General features: G+C 41.7%; 1 protein-coding gene and 1 pseudogene across 7 annotated transcripts; both read left to right on the top strand.

Annotated features, from left to right (window-relative positions):
* The first annotated feature begins 4,506 nt into the window (after nt 1–4,506).
* Nucleotides 4,507–17,113, top strand: LOC108385131 (tripartite motif-containing protein 5-like). Of its 7 annotated transcripts, none has more exons than XR_005056680.2 (9): nt 4,507–4,638; nt 5,613–5,710; nt 10,638–11,133; nt 11,704–11,799; nt 12,388–12,618; nt 13,645–13,667; nt 14,875–14,975; nt 15,256–15,479; nt 16,031–17,113. XR_005056680.2 is itself a non-coding variant. In XM_037000977.2 (9 exons), exons 4-9 carry the CDS (start codon nt 10,714–10,716, stop codon nt 15,276–15,278), a joined length of 894 nt encoding a protein of 297 aa, XP_036856872.2. In that variant the 5' UTR covers nt 4,507–4,638; nt 5,613–5,710; nt 9,656–9,980; nt 10,638–10,713; the 3' UTR covers nt 15,279–15,496. The 7 variants fall into 7 exon arrangements, 5 of the variants coding, with proteins under 5 accessions (XP_036856872.2, XP_036856871.2, XP_036856869.2 ...); XR_001850209.3 differs by having other exon boundaries at nt 16,291–17,113; XM_037000977.2 differs by lacking the exon at nt 16,031–17,113 and adding an exon at nt 9,656–9,980 and having other exon boundaries at nt 15,256–15,496.
* On the top strand, nt 15,409–17,113 carry LOC140844628 (E3 ubiquitin-protein ligase TRIM34-like; annotated as a pseudogene).
* Nucleotides 17,114–17,319: the final 206 nt, after the last annotated feature.

The raw sequence follows: 17,319 nt of genomic DNA on the forward strand, positions 1-17,319 counted from the left end.
GTTCTAAGCCTCACCTCTGTTGGCCCCCATTTTCTCACCTGATGGCCCCCCTGTGACTGTGCCTGTCTTAGGTTGTTTTTCCCTTGAGGAATCTTACCCGTCTCTGGCTAACCAGCCATCTTCCGGGGCCATACAGGGAGATGTAAAGCTGGTAAGCGAGAGAGAAGTAATGTTCTTTGAAAAGGTTAGTTTTTCACTTCTTTGCAGATTTATGCTCTGTGGCTTCTATGCCCAGCACTTGTTTTGAGGTATCTTTACCACTTGGAAGAATTATGGTACTTGGTAATTTCATGTATGATGCACAAATTCTAGTAAAGGGCTGTAATTAGGAAGGAAGAAGAAAAACTATATAAGTAGTAGATGGAAGAAAACATGAGAAGATTGATTAAGTGTCAGGGTTATTCCATTCAGTATTCCCTATAACTCTATTTCTCTAATTTTCCTATAAAACTCTTCATCACTAATTTCACTAACATTACAAAAAAGGGGGCATTCTCACTTAGGTGGAGATGGGGTAGTCAATGTTTGACTAACTGACTGCAGGTTTCAGTATTCCAAGCCAAGATGGCCATCTGGCCCCTGCGTGTTCTATTCTTCAGGAGCACTGTCCTGAAAAGCTTCTGGGAAGTTTATGTTCTCCTCCTTTCTGTGCTGCTTAGCAAAGGTTAGCTTAGTCTTTGGCAAAAATGCAAGCAAAAGCAAAGCCAGTATAATGGAGAATAACAAAATTAAGGCGGGTAATAGGGGGAGCCAGCTGCAAAGGCCCTTGATTTGTGGGGGTCTTCCTCTAGCCTGAGCTTTGTTACACAGCTTGAATAGCATGGCTCCCAGCAAGTAACTTGTCCCAGAGAATGGGAGAAAGCAGTTGGCTTGGCGATGGTATGAACATACACACTTGTATGTGTATATATGTGTGTATATATAATCAAAATTATGAAGAAATAATTTTTATTAGGTAGTTAAAAGAATATATTAACTTATGAGGCATTCTCCAATGTCCCATGGCTAATGTGTGGAGGAGACAGGATTAGAACTGGGTGTGTGTTTCTCCGCACAGGTATTGTTTCTGAAGTACATTCCCCAAGAAAAGGTAGAAGCCAGATGCCTGGGGTGTGGGATAGGAGGGAGAACCCAGTTGTTGCTGATCTGCAGAAGGAGCCAGGAGCATCATGGGAAAATCATAGATACCAAGGAGATACAGATTGATGTTCTCAATCACAGCCATTAATGAAATAAGAGTAGGTTATGGTAATAGCTAAAACCAAGCTGAGCTACTTCCTGGCCAAGAGGCTCTTGCAGGTGACATGTTGTAGAAGGTAAACTCTACGGACTGTTAAGAGCTTAGACTTTGAAATCAGAATTTTCTCATCATATGGATGGTGCTGTTTACTGGCCCTTACTAAATTAAATTTAATTGGATTTAGTTTCTTATCAAAAATGAAAATACTAAGACTTAGCTGATGTGGTGGGAATTAAATAATGGAATGTTTATAGTAACTTCCTCATTTCCTAGCACATTAACACTGATCCAATTTGGTGTCTATTAATTTTCTCTGTGATTTGAAATAATGTTCAGAATGAGTCAATCTATTTTAAATATCAGCACTTTTGTTTTGCAGAATAACTTGATTAAGGTGTGAGTAAAATTGTAATATTCTAGAATATCTCACCTGGCTTTAGTGCATCTCCATATGAACAGCTGTCCCTAAGGAGTGGAGAGAAGTAGTTCATCTCCATATCAGTGGGTAATTACTTGGGCCAGTGAGGGCTTATCTGAACCTGAGAGGTTGGGGGAAGGTCTTCTGCTGGAGCAGGGGAGAAACGTTCCCAAACCGCAGTTTGTAAGCAATAAACAGGTTTTAAACTTTATTTCTCCCTTTGACTATTTTCAGTTTTAGAGGTATTTTGTCCTGGGATTTCTTCTCCCTGGAGTTACATAAGGAATCACAGATCATTTTTTAATTTCATCTTGCATGATAACTCTTAATTTTAAAGTCTTCAAATATCTTTATTTCTCCTTATAGTTTTCTATGTACACGATTCTAAGTTATTTGTTTGCTTTAAACATTCTTTTTGACTTGCTATTTCTAATAGTCTGCTCTCAGTCAAATTGTCTTTGGTATGAACACAACATGAGATCTAGCCTCTTAATCAAATTTTAAGGAGTTGCTGCTCAACAGGTATGAAGTTTCAGTTATACAAAATGAATGAGCTCTAGAAACCTACTGTAGAACATTTTGCCTATAGATAACAATACTGTAGTATGCACCTAAATACTTCTTCATTATAAAAAGTTTTACCTTCTTCATCCCTACCTAGTCTTTTTTCTTTTAATTACTTTTTAGTCTAAAGGACTATTTGAGGTGTCAGCTGATTTGACCATTTTTTACTGTTTCTGCAGTAATTCTCTTACAGTGGAAAATCTCTGTTTGCCCAAATAAATCTCCATTTTTCAGCCTGTTGGTTCATATCATGACTTACAATGCTAGAGGAAGGGTCAGGAGTTCTGTCATGGGCCCCCTCAGCAAAAGGCTTCAGGAGTCCTCAGGGATGAAGCGAAGCCTGTTCTCCCCCAGAGAGCAGGGCAAATGCTGCCACAGCAAGTGCTCAAGCGGCACATGGTGATGTCCCTGGGTCTTTTGGCATTTTCATTTCCAACTCTTGCCCAACCTACTTATGAACTGAGAGTAACAGAAATAAGGGGAGGCTTGGCCAAACAGTGTCTGCTCTGGGCCCTGTTTTGTAAGATATTCTTCAGTTTTCCATTTCTGGTCACCATGTAGTGGATAAGGTGGTTTCAAATCAGATACCACTGGTCTCTCTGCACACCCACAAGCACACCTCAGACTCTCACCCTAGGTACTGGGGGAATCGATTCTTATTCATGATCACAGCTTTCCTGTCACCCTGTTGCTACAATGGCTGAGGCCATAACTCATGAAGAACAACCTGTACTCTGCTGAATTATACAACAGGTGAATTTTTCCTTCCTTTTGCTTTTCTGGTCTATTCAGGCCTTCAACAGATTGGCTGATGCCAAACAACATTGGGGAGGTCTGTCTACTGGCTCCACAGATTCAAATGCTAATTGCATCTATGAAACAACTTCACAGACACACCCAGAAATAATGTTAACTGGACACCCTGTGGCCAGTCAAGCTGACACATAAAATTAACCATCACAATTATTTTTCTGCTTCATTTTTATTATGCTTAGATTGTTAGGCAGAGAATAGATATGAGCAGGGTGGAAAGAGAAAATGGCCAGGAAAGCCCACTAAAAAGACCCAGAGTTAATCAGTTAAAGTGTAAAATGCCAGGAGCAACTTAGCCTGGAATGCTTCAATATTCCCCAGATGAAGGAGGGTACCTCAGCATCGCCATGTCTTTATTGTGTTAATCATGCAGGCCCAGCTTATTTTTCACCTTTACCTACATGCTGTTTTTTTTCCCTACTCCTCCAGACCCTAATCAAGTAACCTGGAACCTGGGCAGGAGACAAGTATCATGATTAATTTAGCAAACAAGGCCAGATCTAAACAGTATAGTAAAAACAGGAAAGATTCCACCTTAAACCTAAAATTGCTAGTTAAAACCCAGGAAGTTAAGAAGTAAGATTCTTAACATATTCTTTAGTAAACAGACATTAACTCAGCCCACCTTGGGGGCAGGGCAAGTGGTCTTGATTGATGTGTTCCCAGAGGGAAGCTGCTATCCTGGGAAAGAATCAGAGCAGTACGTTTCTTGTGTTAGTTTTGCAGAATTACCTGGAGGACTGATAAGAAACTTAATGACTCTCATCAAAGATAAACATCTTGGGACCACTTGACAAGTCCACACCGCCTAGCCATTTGTCACATTCCTGAAAAATCCTAAAAAGGGGGAACTTCCAATCTTTCAGTGCACCTCTCTCTCTCTCTGAGGTCACCTGGACATTCTCTCTCTTTAAATAAAACTTAAACCTTTCCAGGGCATCGTTCCTCCCTAAGATCACCTGTATTTTTTCTCCAAGTACGTAACTTTAAATGAAACTTTTACTCTACTTCACTGCTGTGTCTCTGCCCTTCAGTTCTTTGTTGTGGTGGGGACAAGAACCGAGGAAAATAACATCCCCCTAACATGACCACCTGAGAATTTCAGATTTGAACAGCATTCCCTCTCATACGACCTACTGGGACACGAATTGGCCAGATCCGCTCAGCTCGCCCTGGATACGGGGCAGAGTTTTCAGTTTGGGTCCTCAGTGAGGGAAAGGAGGTTCTTTGTTTCCGTCCTCCAATGGCTCATTTGAAAGGAAAAAAGATGAGGCGTGTGTGTGTGAACTTACATTGCTTGGGTAAGCCTCGTGCTCTAATGGACGAATTACCTAGAGGAGCCAGGTGAACAGCTTCCAGGAGCAGAAGTGAGGTGGGAATAAGAAAGTAGCCCCTGGCCTGCCAGACCCCTCCCCCCCTCCCCCCACAAAAGCTTTGTCATTTCCTATATGGAGGCCTCCAACTGGCCCCTCCTTTTTCCTGCCCTACCCCCAGGAACTTAACTTTCATTTTCACTCTGCTGCTCCTGATCCTGTGTGTGGCTCTGAGTGCTGACCACTCTTCTTCAAGGAATCGCAGCTGACTTCTCCATTGGTGTCTGAGGGTATGCTGCGTGGTTTGTGGAGGGCAGAGGTTGGAAGACTTCAGACCAAAAACCACCAAATTTGCTTGGGAAAAAAGGCTCTGTTCTCAGGCTTCCTGCTGAGCTCGCTGGCTGGGGCCAGCTGGGGGAAGGGCAGGCTTTCTGGAAGGGAGGGTTGAGAGATAGGAAAGGCTTTGCTTGTTGCCTGGAGGAACCATTATTTCACCAGGCTGAATCTACCCCCTTCTCCTTCCCATTCAGTAATTTTTGAATTGTACATTGCTGAGAACAGCCAGAATCCTTGATTTTTCAGAGATGGAATGTCCCTTCCCCCAAAATAGAAGCAAAGGCAGAGGGATCTTTGAATCCCAATAGTTTGTCCTAATGTAAAAGTGTAGTATTTCTGTGTGACTCTAGATAAATTCTCCTTACCTTGTCCTGTTTGTGCTTAGGAGTTTCATGGTGTAACAGCTAGCAAACTCAGCAGCCTTTATCTATTTACTCATCCAGACACAGGAAATTGCTTTAATTCCTTAAAAATCACCAACAGTCTCACCCTTCTTCTTGGGCCACAACTGCCACCCAAAAACTGAGCTCACCTTAAAGATTAGGAGCAAGAGGATCATGTAGGAAGAATTTTCTGACTTTTTATATAAACAGAATGAATCAATTGATTGGTGTTAATGATATAAAAAGATGTCAGAAGAAATAGTCTTGATACCGGGGGTTTCTTGTTTAGAGAGTCGAAGAGAAGGAACTTTGCAAACACTCAGGATAAGAAAGCAAGGGAGAGGCTTTTCTTTAGAGATAAAGTGAAAGGAAAGAGCTCCTGGCTCACGCTGGGAGGGGACAAGAGAGCCCATGGTGGTGCATTGTCTAGGGGATTTATAGGCAGTTGAGGATGAATGTGACAAAGGTTTAGGGATGCAGACCTGCCAAATGGTCCTAGAATGTTTATCTTTGATGAGACACTAACACTCTTTTCCTCTTATCAGTTCTTCAGGTAACAGAAGAAATTTATTGCTCTGATTCCTTCCCAGGATAGCAGTTTCTTGGTCTGGAAGCAATCGATACTACCTACCCTGCCCCCAAGGTGGGTTGAGGTACTTACCATGTTTGCTAAAAGAGAAAGTTAAGAATCTTACTTCTTAACTTCCTGGTTTTTAAAATGCAATGTTAGCTTTAAGATGGAATCCCTCTTGCTTTTACTATATTGTTTAAGGCTGGGCTTGCTCGCTAAATTAATTGCCCAGGTTGTAAATTACTTGATTAGGGGCTAGAGGAGGAAAAGCAGCATATGGGTAAAGTTAAAAAAATAAGCTGGGCCTTTTAGCAGGCTAAAGTAAATCTTACAGTGGCATGATTTAATTGATACAATGAAGACATGGGCTATGTTGAGAAATTTTCTTATCTGGGGAGTAGTCAAACATTCCAGGCCAAATTACTCCAGGCTTTTGAGCTTTAACTGATTAGCTCATTAATTTTGAGTCTTTTCTGGCTTTCTAGTTTTAACTAATCTTACTGAAGAATGCCTATATTCCTAGTTTGATATTTTTGCTCTAGAGAATTAATGTGACTCTGACTTTGCTTAATGTTTAACATGGAGTTTCAGTAGAGGTTTCTTTGCACCTTGTTACATTGCTCTGACTGTAATTATCCTGCTTTGCTTTTTCCGGAGGCCTTCACCATGGTCCCTGTCTCAGTATGAAGATAAGACCCTGAGATCCCTGAGGGAGGGAACTTAGAGCAGGGGAGCCCCCGTGTCAGATTCTTTGACTCCCAACCAGCGAAAGGGAGGGAGACGCGATGAGTTGTCGAAGACCTGAAAGGACTAGCCAGGGGACTCAGGGCGTAACAGTGCAAGAGTGGTGCTGAAAAGGCACTTCTCATATTTATTGATCACAAAATTACACTTAAAAGCAGTCAGTATTACACATCATACAATTATTAACCTTTATCCGAACTCAATGTTTAACCGCCCTTAAATGGCTGGGGTGCAACACTCCTGATCACAGAACAAATAAGGCATACTTAAACTGTGGGAGCTGAGTAAGGTAGTGATGTATCGCTCTAATACATGCTTCACTAATAACGAAGAAAACAAATCAAACAACAGAAAAGGCCAGTTTGAACCCATACCCCATGCCCACTCCGCTGCTTCCTACAGAAGGTACAGCTTTACCCACCTTCCTCGGAGCATGTGGGAAATACCAGTCACACCTCTGTTGTCAGTCTGACTTCTCCTCTGACCAAATCTTACTTTATGAAAGTTGGCTTTGGAGAATACCACCTCTGCTACATATTCCTTCCACCCCAACCCTACTGCCCTGAGCCATAAGTCAGTGTTAACACCTGTTTTCTGAACTCAAGACAGTACACCTCTGTCATGCCAGTTATCACACTGTTTTAGAATTTGTTACTTTTCAGCATTAGTTTTTATTTTGCTAGTATTATAAGTATATATTGCTTATATATATTATATATATAAGTATATATTATTTGCTAGTAATATAAGATATATTATATCTAAATGTATTAAATACTATTAGATAAGTGTCTCACAAATGAAATATAGCACAATTTCATTTTTCCACTCTATTGAGGAAAAGAGTTTTCATAAAACAGTAATTTGTGGCTTCATCATGCTTAAAGAAACAGTTTTACTCTAGCCACCAAAGCAGCTCTGTTGGTATCTTTATTGTTTGGTCTTTAACATAGTTATGGTCTTTGAATGTCTTTTTTGCTTATCTTTATCTGTCAGCTCTGGGAGATTTTGAGTTTGTGTTCTCCTGGGCTCAGATCTTGTGAGAAGAGCCAGGAGCAGGGGCTGATCTGGTGCCTGACCTGGGAGTTCCCGCAGGCAGAGACCGCTCATGTTCCCATATCTCCCAGACTGCTTTGGAGCCCTTGGGTCACTGCTTAGGTAGCAGTGGGGTCATCTGCATGTGTGGGAACTCAGCTCCTCTGCACGTTCCTCCTTCTGTGTCCATTGTGGCAGCAGCTGCTTTAACATTAGCTCTTTGTAGTCCCACTGTGAAGATAATTTCTTTGTCAGAAATGCACACCTGTGTAGGCTTTTGATGCTTCTTAGCATCAGATGGGATGAGAAATAATTGGAGGCCACAATCCATGTTTGGATCACAGCTTAAGTCATAAATAAGGTAGACATTATCATACAATATCTACCCTTGATACAATATCCACCTTTGGTCTTGCTCTTCACCAGAGCCCGATCTGGGACATAGTCTCAGCAACCATGCATATGGTCTTTAAGTTGTTTTTAGTATCTGTGCCATTATCTAAATTAGACTTCCAGTTCACCTTCACCTCGTTCTTTATCTATTTCCCTTCATGGGTGCTGAACATGGCAGGAGTGGCCAGTTTTAGGTGGTTTAAATTTATCTCCATGCAACTTTTACAGCTTTCCTCTCCCTTGTACTGAACAAAAGGAAAACTTTTTGGTTATCTCATATTGGAGAGCTTTCCTTTACTATCAAACCTGGGTAACCATCAAGACATTTGTAACTCCCAAGATCGTCCCCTTCTTTGTTTTTTGCTGTACAGCCCCATTTGCCTGGAGCTCCTAATAGAGCCCCTGAGCCTAGACTGTGGCCACAGGGCCATACTGTGTCCAGGTCAGAGAATGAGCATCCCTGTGCTACCACCCAATGATTTCCCCTTCTGACTGACCAGCAGTAGTTTCCAACTGGGATTTTCATTCCCATCTGGGAGGCCCAATAAGACGTGAATGGCCAGGTTCACTTAGCGTAGGTGGGGTATACAGTCAGGAGACACAGCGTGCTGGCATGGTGTCCCAGGTGAGCTCTCTTGGCGGTGATGGCCCTTACACTGGTGCAGGAGGTACTTTATCTCAGCTTTTTAAGAAATAAGAGTAGAGGGATACATGTGGAACTACCATAGGCTAGATAAGCCTAATGCTACACAGGACTGATTACCTTGTGAAAGCCCTGAGCATAGCTTCTGGAGGCCTAAAAGACATATCTGATTATAAATCTCAATCCCCTTGTAAAAAATGCGGTCTCTGCTTACCAACTGGCATGTCTTCCTAGTCCAAATGCACTTTATGCATCAGGCCACTTTTGCTATCCATTAATGTTGCCTTGCAAGGCAGTTGACCTTCCACTTTATTGTAACCCAGCAGGTTTCCCAGAAAAACAAATGAATACTAACTACTAGGGGAAGAGTAAGTCAATATTATCTTTATAAGAAGAAAGCCAGGCCTGATGTTAACTCCATTCCCACATATCTAACCCAACCCTGGCCCTACCCTTTGACCTCGTCCCTCCGTCTGACCTGCTGCTCTCCATTCCCTCATTGCTTGTCCCTCTGGCTCTCATCACGAAACCGATCTGTCCGATCCCACTCTGGGTCCATTTCACATTTCATAGCCCGAGCGCAGAGGGAATTATGTCCTCACTCTTCTCTGACGGGAAAACACTGGTAATTTCTCCTTGCTCTTCGGGAAGAGTCCCTAAATGTTATGTAATTTGGGAAGTATCATATTTTATGGTCATCAGAGGCTCATGTGATACCAAAGGCCTGGCAGTTTTCTGCACACCAGCCACATTTGCCTTTTAAAACCCATAAAAGATGGTATGTCTCCCGTGAACAGGTCGTCTGCTCCACCTAATCTTTCTTCACTCTCTCATTCCATACTTCTTCATCTTCTTCAGCATCCAGTTCAGTACCCTTTTTTTCCGAGTTGGAATTCTTGGAAAACCAAGAATTTGCCCCGTTATTTGATTCCCAGAAACATGTACATCTTCCTAATAGTGTTTTTCAGATCTGCTTCTTTGTATATGTGTGGCTGATTATTTGTCTTATGATTACTTTCCAGATGAATTGGCAAGTAGTGGTTTACACCCTCTCTTTAGACTCATGTTTGTGTTTTATGGAGATTAGTCCAGTTGCTAGCATATAATTCATTATCAACAATAATTAGTTGAATGATCTTGCCACTTAATTTTGACACTTCTTTCTCAAGACTGACATTCATTGCATCCATGTTTTTTTTCAGGTATTGGCTTGTGTGATCTTGCGAGTGTGTATTACATCTCCCTCCACACTGTCCGCATACAGACACTCCTGTAGTGTAGACTCCTGTCTACGTCCTTGGCATATTTCCAAGCCAAGGTGAAATCTCACCACTTAAAAACACAAAAAACTGTCCAGAGTCTCCCAGATGATCTGGATCACTTCACTTCCATATCCCCCATTGCTCTCTTTATTAATTGGATCATGAAATTATCTCTGTTGGTCTCTGATTAACTTGCTGGGATAGGAGACAGACTTCTGAAGGATGATCCTGAGTACATTAGGGTCATCCCAACTCTGTATTGAAGGTAAATGATCTTTGTAAGTCATTTACTGTCTCTGTTTGTACATCTGATAGAGAGCTTGCCCTGACCCATGTACACAAACACATTGTCATATATTCTGTCATGCTAATAAGAGAATTCATTGCAAACTTATAGCAAGTGATGGCAGTGGTTATGCTGTAAATAAGGTAGAGCATGTCCTTCTGATAAGAGAGCTTGTAAGGAGAGTTAATACTGAACTGTAAGAGTGAGTCATGCTGATAGCCGGGGCAGCATTCCATGCTGAAAGAAGAGCAGGTGTGAAAGCCCATAGGCTTAAGTTGTTTGGTGCTTCTGACATTGAGGATGTGTTTTTTATATGGGTAAGAAAAAGCAAGATCAGTGGTGAGTCACACAAGGATCTTGGTAGAAAAGGCTGCAGGTCATCCTTTTTGTTTAGCGAAAGTAAAGGAAAATCACCATCATTGCAGAGATAAGGATAGAATTTGTCATGTCTTATGAACCAAGACTAAAGTGCTTGAAATTAATATGAAAAGTCCTTTTTATCAGGTCACCAAGCTCCTTTCCTTGTTTCTCTACCTTTTAATTTTTGTCCTTCAGTAGTTTGGTCTTGGCCTCTCCTTGATTTCTACACAATAGTATCATTTTGCTCCTGCCTTTCTTACTCTGCTCCCTTTTAAGCTTCCCAGTCATACGGGATCTGTGAACAAGAAAGGCCTCAGAAGTAAGAGCAGGTTGGAGAAGGGGCGCAGTTGAGATGGCTTTAGAACTCTTGGCGAATATAAAGGAGGAATTGACCTGCCCCATCTGCCTGGACCTCCTGGTAGAACCCGTGAGCCCAAAATGTGGCCACACCTTCTGCCAAGCCTGCATCTCTGCACAGAACACAGAGTTAGAGTACCAACAAAGGAAGATCATCTGCCCTGTATGCCAAAGGGTTTATTATGCTGGGAAACTGCACCCTAATCGGAGCGTGGCCAACATAGTGGAGAAGCTCAGGAAAGTCAAGTTGAGTACAGAGGAGGAGCAGAAGAAAGATCTCTGTGTGCGCCATGGAGAGAAACTCGTACTTTTCTGTAAGATGGATGGGAAAGTCATCTGCTGGCTCTGTGAGCGGTCTCAGGAGCACCGTGGTCACCACACCTTCCTCATGGAGGAGGTTGCCCAGGAGTACCAGGTAAGAGATCCGAATGAGGAAATAAAGGGCAGAAAACGGTACTAGATGGGATATCTCCACTTTGCATTGGACCTTAATTACCTTGTCACTATAGGCCCGAAACCTGTGATGTCTTTTCTTTCCAAGCTCACCTTCGGAAGACTGGAGGATTCCATCTGTGCATTCCATCCAGTTACAAAAGGATCAGCCTAGTGCACAGGCTCTTATCCAAGAGTAGATATTTTTGTACCTTGTGCTAGATGGGTAGAGATTGGATGCCCAAGAAAATCTCTAATTATCCCTTTCAACAGGAAGGGTAACTGGGGAACTGGGTAGACTGAAATACAAGCTCTTTCCTTGCTGCAGAATCAGGCTTCTTTTGATAAAGGGATGGTGACTTCTATCACCTGAGTCTCAAAGAAAACATTCACCACCTCGGGTTTTCTTACAAGTCACAGATTCTAATTGCTGTTCTCACAGTTTCTGTGAATTCTAGTCTCTTCAGAGACCAGCCTGATTTCTTTCCCATTCATCTCTATGTTGGTGGTGAGAAAGCCCATAGCTGACCATGATCACTATGATTACTCTTAGGAGAAGCTCCAGTCAGTCCTGGAGAGGCTGAGAGAGGAGGAACAGGAAGCTAAGAAGTTGGAGGCTGACTTCAGAGAACAGAAAGCTTCCTGGAAGGTAAAAGGAGACGCTTCTGATGGAGTAGATGGAAATGTGGGCAGGACCGTGGATGTCCATCACAAGGAGCTCCCTTCCTCTTCGTTCTCTGGCAGTTGAAATGTCCAAAGTCATTTGATCCTCTTCCTGATTGGGGTAGGGGCCAAAAAATGAACATGTCACAAACGAACACACATATTTAGAGGGAGGTATTCACTGAGAGGGACTCTCTGGTGTGGAGAGCTGGTAAATTCTGTATTTTATTCCCATTGTGTTTTTGAGACTGACTACTCTGGAAGAAGACTTCAGCTCCTGAGAGAAGGAGAGGGTGACCAGGAGTGATGCAGGGGGCACAGACTGTCTTGAACAGCTGTGTGAATGCTGGGCCACACCCATGTACCCCATTTTGGCTCAGGGTTGGCCTCAATAATGCAGGCTTGAGGCCATTATTTTAGAATGTGATAAAGGGAAATAATAGGAAGTCAGGTTCCCTCCAAAATTGCTTCCCTGTTCTATGTCACCTCCCTGTGAGAACTTCCCAAATAAAAAGTCCTTTTTCTGGCTGCTAGTCTGTGCCTGATAGCCTGTATACTTTTCTCTTCCATGAAGATTCAAATACAAAATGAAAAACAAAGTGTCCAGGAAGAGTTTAAACAACTGAGAGATATCCTGGACTCTGAGGAGAAGAAGGAGCTGGAGAAGCTGGTGAATGAGGAGGAAGATATTCTCGATGACCTGGCAGAGGCTGAGAATAGGGTGACCCAGCACAGTGGGTCCCTGAGAGAGCTCATCTCAGACCTGGAGAAGCGGCTGAAGGGGTCCACAATGGAGCTGCTGCAGGTAAGACTCAGAAAGAAGCTCTAAGATCTGAGATTAGAGAAAGGTGAAGACTAAGGCTCCTTCTCACCGGTATTCCTGGGCTGCTTCTGGTGGTGACACTCAGGCTCCTGTGCCCTTGCAGTACCCCTTTCCCTGCATCTGTTTTGGGGGTATAACAATAATTGAATGCATGAGTAACAAGGGAGCATCTCATATTTATTCATTTATCAAGTGCAGTGTGTAAGTTTGACCGTGGAGAGAAGACCCGTGGTGTCCAGTGGTAGTCTGTAGGCCCTGGTCATCTGTGACCTAGTGTGAAGTGTTTATCGGGTACCTCATGAACAAATGAACTACAGATTCCAAGATTTCTCTCACAATAATGAATTGCAATTTTTCTCCCATTTTCTACTTTCTGAAAAAGACAGGGAAAAATTAGGATTATTTATTCTTTAACAAGTCAGTAAAACACACTAGTGAAGCCATTTCTGGGCTTCTCTTTTTGGAAAAGTTTAATATTTTTTTGTAGTAGGTTTATTTTAACTTGCTTTATAACACCTACATTAATACATTTGTGTGTACCCTCAGCAAAAGCCATATATACTTCTTGAAGTATACTATGATTATTTACTCAACTTTGATTCTCCAAAGCCTGGCATGATCTCTGACAAATAATAATACATCGCTTTATATTTCTATTGAGTAAATGACAGTACCATGAATTGGTGAAACTATCTCATGAGGAACCTAATGCATTTGGGGGAAAAATTCCAGAACTTTTGTTTTCTTCATAAATCTGTTTCATCTTCAGATCTGCAAAGTTCATTCTATACTTCCACAAGGGTCAAAACTGTTTTTACCTTTTAGGAAAACTGACACCCTCACTTGAGTCTTATGGAATGAGTGACTGGCCTGGGTCTTAACATTTACTTCTTTGGCTCTCACACTGGCACTCTATTCCCACCACAGGGGGCAGTGGGGATGTGGGGAAGCTTTGTAAGTGCGGAGAGCCTATTGTTTCTTGACTCCTGTTTTCTCTTTCCTCCCTAGGATGTGAATTACATCATAGAAAGGTATGTGTGGGAGACCAGAGATGATCTTTTGTGCTGTGAAAAGAGGTTTAAAGTTATTAGTGTCATCTGGTGGTCAATTAGAATAAAACACCTCATAGGGCAAGAAAATTTGAGTGTAGTTTTATGTGAAATTTCTGTTCACAAGTCATTGTTTCAATGTTCTGGGACTAGAGAGAATTCTATAGAGGGCATTTATTTGGCTTGTGGGAACAAGGGCAAGATTCTATGAGGGGCATTTATTTGGCTTGTGGGAAGCCGCAGAGTTTGGTTATCAGCAGTAAACGGTATTGCAGTATCAGACCTCTGTGACTTCATACATTTTATTTACCCTGTGTGCTCGTATATAACTCAGGTTCTCTTATTTTATAGGTACTTGACTTATTGTGGGAAGGTCATGTGTTTTTTATCTGCCAAACAGCCAGTTGGAGACAACTCCTTTATGTTTAAATTCTGCCCAGGATATAGCAGAGATCAGATCTTTCTATACAGTTCTGTTTGTATTTCCCAAAACAGACTTGAATCTCAAGGAATATTTGGCCCTGGTGCAAACACTCGATCCATCTTGATCACACACTTCAGAAGCCAAGTGCCAAGGCAGCATCCTTGTGTCTAAATTTGCACACCTACCTGGCAGCATCAAGTTCTTTGCAGAACATGAAATTCAGTCTACTACTGTTAGTCTGGTGTTCATAATGTCTTCTTTTCCAAGTGTTTGTAATTTTTCCAGAGAACCTGAAATCTCAAATGTTATTCTGAGGAACTCCCTACTAGGGAGAACACTTTGAACTTTCCTCTCCAGACAGTGTTCCTACACTTGATATATCTCAAACATCAACAAGCCAGGTTAGGCTACCTCCCTCTCTGATTTCCACACATTAGTTTTTTATAAAGGTACCAAAGTTTTGATTTGTTGAACCCATCATTTCATATTTTTTCTACGAGGTAGAGAGGGAAAGGTTAATGATTTCATTTTGGAAGGAAGAAACTTTGCTTTGGAGAGGTCAGGACCTTCCAAGATCACACAGAGGGTAATTGGGAAGGTGGACATGAGCTCCTTTCTTCTGGCTCCAAGGTTAGGAGTCTACTGTCTCCTTTCTCAAGGTCTCTGGGAAGAATGGTTCAAGTGCATCAGTAGGGTGAAAAGATATGTCAGTGGTTGGAGGGACAAAAAGTCAGAAGTGTGGGGGTCAATTTTTGTCATCTCCAGGAGTGAAACCTTGACTCTGAAGAAGCCAAAAGCCATTCCCAAGGAACAAGGGAGAGTGTTCCAAATGCCTGATATGAGAAGGATACTGCAAATGTTTGATGGTAAGGAGTGCTAGCAAGTGGGTGGCTGTGAGTTTCTTCTGATGACGGGGGCTAAATGGGGAAGAGGGTGTGGACAGAGGAGGCACAGGAGGATAGATACTGTGAGGCTGGGTGATACGCTTGTATTCAATGGGGGGCAGCCAGGGGTCTGATTAGCCCCTCATTCACCAGTTCACTTCCTGACCATAGTCCCAAGTCCTCCTCCTCATCTAGAGAGGAAATAGATTTCAGGGCTAAGTCCTTTGCTTATCTTGAATATTATGCATTTTTATCATTTCAGAGCTGTTAAATGGGCAAAGGTAAGAAGTCACAGTTACCACCAAGCCATCATCTTCCAGAATTGTTCGTTTTCTAGAAATGTTTTAAGACTTGTGTTTCCCCTTCCAACACATACTTATAATACGTTTCTGTGATTTTATACCTCTTCTCAACAATGGAGCAAAGTTCTTGCCAGTTCCCACCCAAGTTATCCTCAAGATCCCTCTCACAATGTCACAAATAAAGGTACGTCATATCCCTCACCCAACTCTGTAATTTTTCTGCAGTTCATGTGACTCTGAATGGCTCCAACAATAAATCATATGTTGCCATTTCTTCGAATTGGAGACAAGTGAGAGATGTGTGCAGTTGGAAACCAAATAATGTATATCTGAATGGTGTTTAGGATGATTATGGTGTCCTAGGCTCCCTGGTTATCAGATCAGGGAAACATTGGGGTACAGATGTGTCAAAAAGCATACCTGGATCCTGGGGGTGTGTGTGTGCTATAATGGAAAATAATCTGAATCCAGTATGAAATTTCTTGTTAGATGAGGTGAAAATCAACATGTTCAAGTATCCACCTAAATATGGCTGCCGGCTGTAGGGTTACAGAATCAACTTAAATATAATGCCTTGGAGGAGTCCTCTAATCCCTTGATCTTAACCCTCTCCCTCACTGTGCCCCCCACCGTGTTGGGGTTTTCTAGGACTATAAGCCTGCCACTGTCTCATTTTTCAGTGCCACCAACCATGAGTTTCTCATCTATAAATTCTCTTTATGTTCTTTTTCACAGACAAATTTTCCACATTTCAGTCCTGTGAAATACAGTATCTCCATGACTGATTGCCAAGCTCTTGAACCTTCTCACGCTCTCACTCGCTTGTCTGCAGTTCGTCTTGCTTCGGGTGCATCTAATGCACTGAGCTTATCTGCACCATTCTGGCCATATTTTTGTTGCTGCCTCCCTTTTTTCCATTTAAATATCCTTTATTCATCAGTAAGATCTACCATTTGCCTCATGTCATATATTCCCCAATATCATGTTTGCATTAGGAGAGAATCTTAATTCATTTTCCATGCTGCCAAGAAAAAATTGACTAATGTCTCGTAAAGAAAGTCCAGTATTGAGATAATACCTCTGCCACATGTTTACAGTCTCATTTCCTCTGCCAATGCCTGAGAAGGTGAAGGTAAGCTTTTTAATAACTTTTGTGTACTATTAAAGAGCTTGTATAGGAATCATTTACTACAGAATGAGTTCTTAGCACTGTGTCAGTTTACCCATGATGCCTCTTACTCATCAAGGAGTTAAGGAGAAAGTATCATAAAATGTACTAAGAGTGGAAGTTTGTGTCCAGAGTGTCTTGTGTTCAAGTCCAGTCTCCATATACTGGTATATCACCTTGAACAACATACTTAAGTGCTGTTTTTCTTAAAATCATCTTGGTACTGAAAACTGCACCATACTTAGGATCATTGCAAGAAGGTTAATGTCATTAAGTGTAAAACGTTTAAGTGTCTTAGCTTAATAATAAATGTTTACTGTACTAATTATAGAAAAATAAGGCTGTGTCACTGTCTCATGAAACAGGTTTGTGCCTTCAAGAGCACTAGAGCTACTTTTACTGAAGTCTCATTTGTCAGATCCCAGGTGCTGCTCTGTTACTATCAAGGCTACTCCAGCTTTGCCAGTAATAGGTGGAGTGTGTATGTGTGTCTTATCACAGAATATTTTAATTCTGGTGTTGCTACATACTGGTCCTTACCAAGTCAACTAAATTATTTGGGATTGTTTGGTTTCTCATTTGTAAAAGAAAAAATTATATATATATATGTAATTTACCTGATGTGGTATTAAAAATTAAGCAAGACTGCTTTCAAATCTTCTGTCATTTCTAAGATACAGGCAGGCAGTGGTCCAGTATGTTGTCTGTTCATTTCTTGGCTCCCTCACCCTGTGACTGAGATAAGTGATAAGAATACCCCCATGCTTGGCTTTAAGAAGTTAATAACTGATTAAAGAATTAGAATTTTTTAAAAATTTAACTAATAGTAAAATAAATGTTTCTGTATATAGGCCTA

Source organism: Manis javanica, chromosome 11 (assembly GCF_040802235.1).
Source record: "Manis javanica isolate MJ-LG chromosome 11, MJ_LKY, whole genome shotgun sequence".
NCBI lineage: Eukaryota > Metazoa > Chordata > Mammalia > Pholidota > Manidae > Manis > Manis javanica.